Consider the following 3,745-nt stretch of genomic DNA (forward strand, 5'->3'; position numbering starts at 1 on the left):
TTCTTTCATTTTCCTCCTCAAATTTAATATGATGYTTTCAGAATAATTAGAATACCAATTTGTGAGGATAAACTCCATTTGAGAGAGAGAACGTAGACCGCAGGTACCCACGGAGCTGAGGCACCTTCTTGATYCTTGCCAGGATCTGTGAATCCACTGCCTTCTGGTCCGACTTGCGTTGCTCCGTTATCTCGTATTTCTAGAACGAACATGGAATAACATTAAAATACTCGTAGAGCGATTACAGACTCATCTATGGACACAGGAGTTCAGTGCAAGCTCTGAGCTCTTGGCACCTCAAGAAACCTTCTTTGCCTTCATTCTAAATATGGAAAAGGTAGTAGGAGACCGGAGGTGGCAGAGGGGACTGAAGCCACTGTTTGGCTTAGGCTACAGATGATTAGAGCCAGCAGCACACTGTTGGCAACATCAAAATAGCACAGGTGTTTCTCAGAAGAAGCTCACCAATATTCAGTTAGAATAACCATAGCTGCTATTCTGCTAAAGGTAGAAGTGAAAAAACAATGCCATATTAATTCATTTTAATGGCATTAAATCACTTTACTGAATAMCACTTAAATTAAAGAAATACTGAAATACTGAAGACCATTTAAATTAAAATTGTCTATTTGATTCACAGAATTTCCCCTCTTCCAGCCTGGCTTTAAGTAACAAGGACATTTGCAGAGAATGATCAGTTGCATTTCTTACTTCTTTTTCGGTGTCAAAGATCTCGCCTTCCTGGTGCTTTGGCTTACGCAGCCTCTTCTTCTTAAAGTATGCATCAGTAAGATGCTTGGGAATTCTCACGCCGGTGATATCAACCTTGGTAGATGTAGCAATAACAAATTTCTGATGGGCCCTACGCAGAGGGACACGGTTGATAACCAAGGGTCCTAAGGGCAGAAGAGAAGATACAAAAGGCCAGCTTTTTTGGAAACAGCCACTACTTTTTAGGTTCTTTGGTGTATAAGGTGACTAAGTTTTACAGAGATGCTCACAGTTAAAATCTGAACAAAGTCCTTCTCCCCAGCCTACAGAAATCCAAAAGATGCTTCTTGATCTATTCCAGATACTAAAACTTAACTATCTCCTCTCCAAGATTCACAAAGATGGTTCCACATAGTCAGATGAACAAACAACATACCAAACCATCCACACACCAGACACGACAAAGTGGGACAAAAAAAAAAAAAAAGAGAGAGAGAGAGAGAGAGAGAGAGAGAGATTTGACCAAAAAAACCAGTTTCTTACCTGTAACAAGCAACAGGCCAGTAGCAAGCTGCTTCAAGAAGACCACACGCTGAAAAGAGATGTGATGTTAGTCCTCAGGTCCAAGCATTGCATCTTTGATGCTTGGGAAATACCGCAACCAACCTGGGACCRTGTCTACACTCAGCCCATATTATGGTACACGCATTGACAAAGCATAAAGGCACTAATGTAACTGYGCTACATGAGGGGTAACCATCCACATGAGCCACACTATAAATGTTTCAAAGAGCAATTTTGCCAGTGTTATTGCATCTATCACAGACTGCAGCTCTCTACATGCTTCACTGTTTAATGCTGAACAAATCCTATTAGGCAAAAGATCTGAGAATGTACTATTTCTATATATTCTACAGTACAGTAAGACAGCAAAACTGTCACACAACTTCTCTGAATACCCCTGTAAAAGCAAGAACTAGATAAAAAATAGAAGAGGATGACAATATATTATCAGACCTGTCTCACAGCTGTTTTTTGTTATTTCTGATCTAGGACCCTAGGTTTCCTTCCCTGAACAGCATTCTTTYAAGCGATGTGACAGTGAAGCTGAAGAATGCATTAGTTTAACATGAATCTACATACTTTTTAGATTACAGCAAGACTCCCTTAACCTTGAACAACTGCATTAGCCTGTCTTATTTCCAGCTCTGTTACAGTAAGACATTTCTTTAGAGATTGTTTAAGGAAAAAACATCTATACAGAGTTCACAGAACCTATTCAGAGCTGTAGATTCCCATCTAGGGCTTGGAACAACATCCCATGAAATCATCTGGTAAATTCAAGTTGCCCCTGCTTCGTCAAAGAGATTTAAGCACAAAACCCCTGCAAAGCACCATGAGAGCCATGACAGGAACACATGAAGAAGTTCCAGGTTACCTTGCCTCTGTGACGACCAGTCAGAAGGATCAGAACAGTTCCTGGAGTAATAGAGGCACGCAGCTTCCTCTTGTGCTGACAAAAGGGCTTTTTGCCATGACTCAAAAGTTTGCGAGGAACATCCTCGGTTGGGTAGTATCTTGGCTAGAGAAAAAAAGGACCAAAACATATTACCATCCCACATTCCACGTTTTGGCAAGCTTTCACTATTTTAATCATTACCCCAAAGGTGACCTTTCTGAAAGATACTTTTTGCTGCTTGTGGCACATCAGGAAAATACTGAGTATTTTCTTTTGAGCTACACAACTGCAAAAGCTAAGATCAAAGCTGTATTTTTAAGCATTCTTCCAATTTAGTACAGCAAATGGCAGAGAATGACCCACTCTTGCCTGCTAATCTCTGAATTACAGGCACCTCCCCAGGGAACCATGATCAATGGACCTGTTACATCAAGGAGGTAACTGAAAACTGTCACTGTTCCATTTACAGGACAGGGGTTGAGGCTCTTGCTGGATGCAGGACTGATAGGTTACACTGTTCAAAATGCACATCACCTAGGCAAGATTCAYACACACAGAGTACACTCAGCCCAGAGCAGCCTTAAACTGGGAGCATCTGAGTTCTTTTTCATGAGTGCAACTTAGTACTGCATGATCTGCCAAGAKCAAGCTTCTTCCCTGGAACACTCTTACCATTTTGCGGACTTTAACCACACGGCTGCCTCCATTCTTATCTCCACCAACTGGTTTGGTGATGGTTGCAGGTGGCTTTTCCTTCTTTTTCTTTTCTATCTGCAGGCAGAGAAAAGAGAACATAAATGATGTTTCAAACCAAAGTTGCTGTAAAAAACTATCAGAGGCAATCAGACAGCATGTTTATTTGACCATGGTATTTCTTGTCCATCTACCTTTGTTTCTGGAGCAGTGTACTTGCGCTTGTACATTGCTTTTCTGGCATACATGGCTGAGCGGGAATACCGCCCGATTCCCCGGGCCAGCACAGGGTTACGGCTGGCATGATGCTTCTTAGGCTTCCTTGTCTTCTCACGTATTTTCTTCTGGCTTGCCTTCTTCTCACCTGGTTTACTTTCACCTGACTTTTTATCACCTGTCTTCTTCTCGCCCGCCATCTGCAAATCCAAGTAATATGGAAATTTATGTATTATGAGGTGTACAGAGAAAAATATTACAGCTGCGAATGACAAGAACTGGAAATCAAGTCTTTAAACCAGTCTACCTTTTCTCAGGTATCTTTTACAGTCATAGCCAACCAAGGCACCATGCAGACAGGAGCCATCCCCTTTGCTGCCGGTTAGTTAAAAAGGCCCCTTTGTGCTAATTGCTAATGACAACAGTTACAAATTCACTCAGGGTGCTCAACTCCTGAACTCCAGGGAGCCCAAGGGGCGGCACAGGCACGACGAGGCCGCAGCCTCCCTTCTGTCGCCGGGACCGCCGCAGTCGCACTCGCTCGGCGCTTGCCTCGGAGCTGAGGCCCGGTGAAGGCCCGCAGGGCTCGCCGCGGCCGGACCGGCMGCCCCGCGGGGCTGCGCCTGCCCTCCTCAGCCCCGCAGAGCTCCGGCCCCCGCCAGGCCC

The 3,745-nt window shown here is 43.7% G+C and overlaps 2 protein-coding genes across 2 annotated transcripts in view; one reads left to right on the forward strand and one right to left on the reverse strand.

The window, feature by feature from the left end:
- Window positions 1-3,310, reverse strand: RPL6 (ribosomal protein L6). Its single transcript, XM_085314514.1, has 6 exons — window positions 3,058-3,310; window positions 2,843-2,941; window positions 2,150-2,293; window positions 1,255-1,303; window positions 712-896; window positions 1-199 (listed from the first exon to the last, which is right to left on the reverse strand). Exons 1-6 carry the CDS (start codon window positions 3,277-3,279, stop codon window positions 47-49), a joined length of 852 nt encoding a protein of 283 aa, XP_085170640.1. The 5' UTR covers window positions 3,280-3,310; the 3' UTR covers window positions 1-46.
- Window positions 3,311-3,429: 119 nt separating this feature from the next.
- The window catches only part of PTPN11 (protein tyrosine phosphatase non-receptor type 11), a 32,141-nt gene continuing 31,825 nt past the window's right edge, over window positions 3,430-3,745 (forward strand). Inside the window, exon 1 of the mRNA XM_085314484.1 lies at window positions 3,430-3,460. Coding sequence (XP_085170610.1) covers window positions 3,430-3,460 — 31 coding nt within the window. The remainder of the gene's footprint in view (window positions 3,461-3,745) is intronic.

Source organism: Rhea americana, unplaced genomic scaffold (genome assembly GCF_003343005.1).
Source record: "Rhea americana isolate MKP2758 unplaced genomic scaffold, rheAme1 scaffold_405, whole genome shotgun sequence".
Taxonomy (NCBI): Eukaryota; Metazoa; Chordata; class Aves; order Rheiformes; family Rheidae; genus Rhea; species Rhea americana.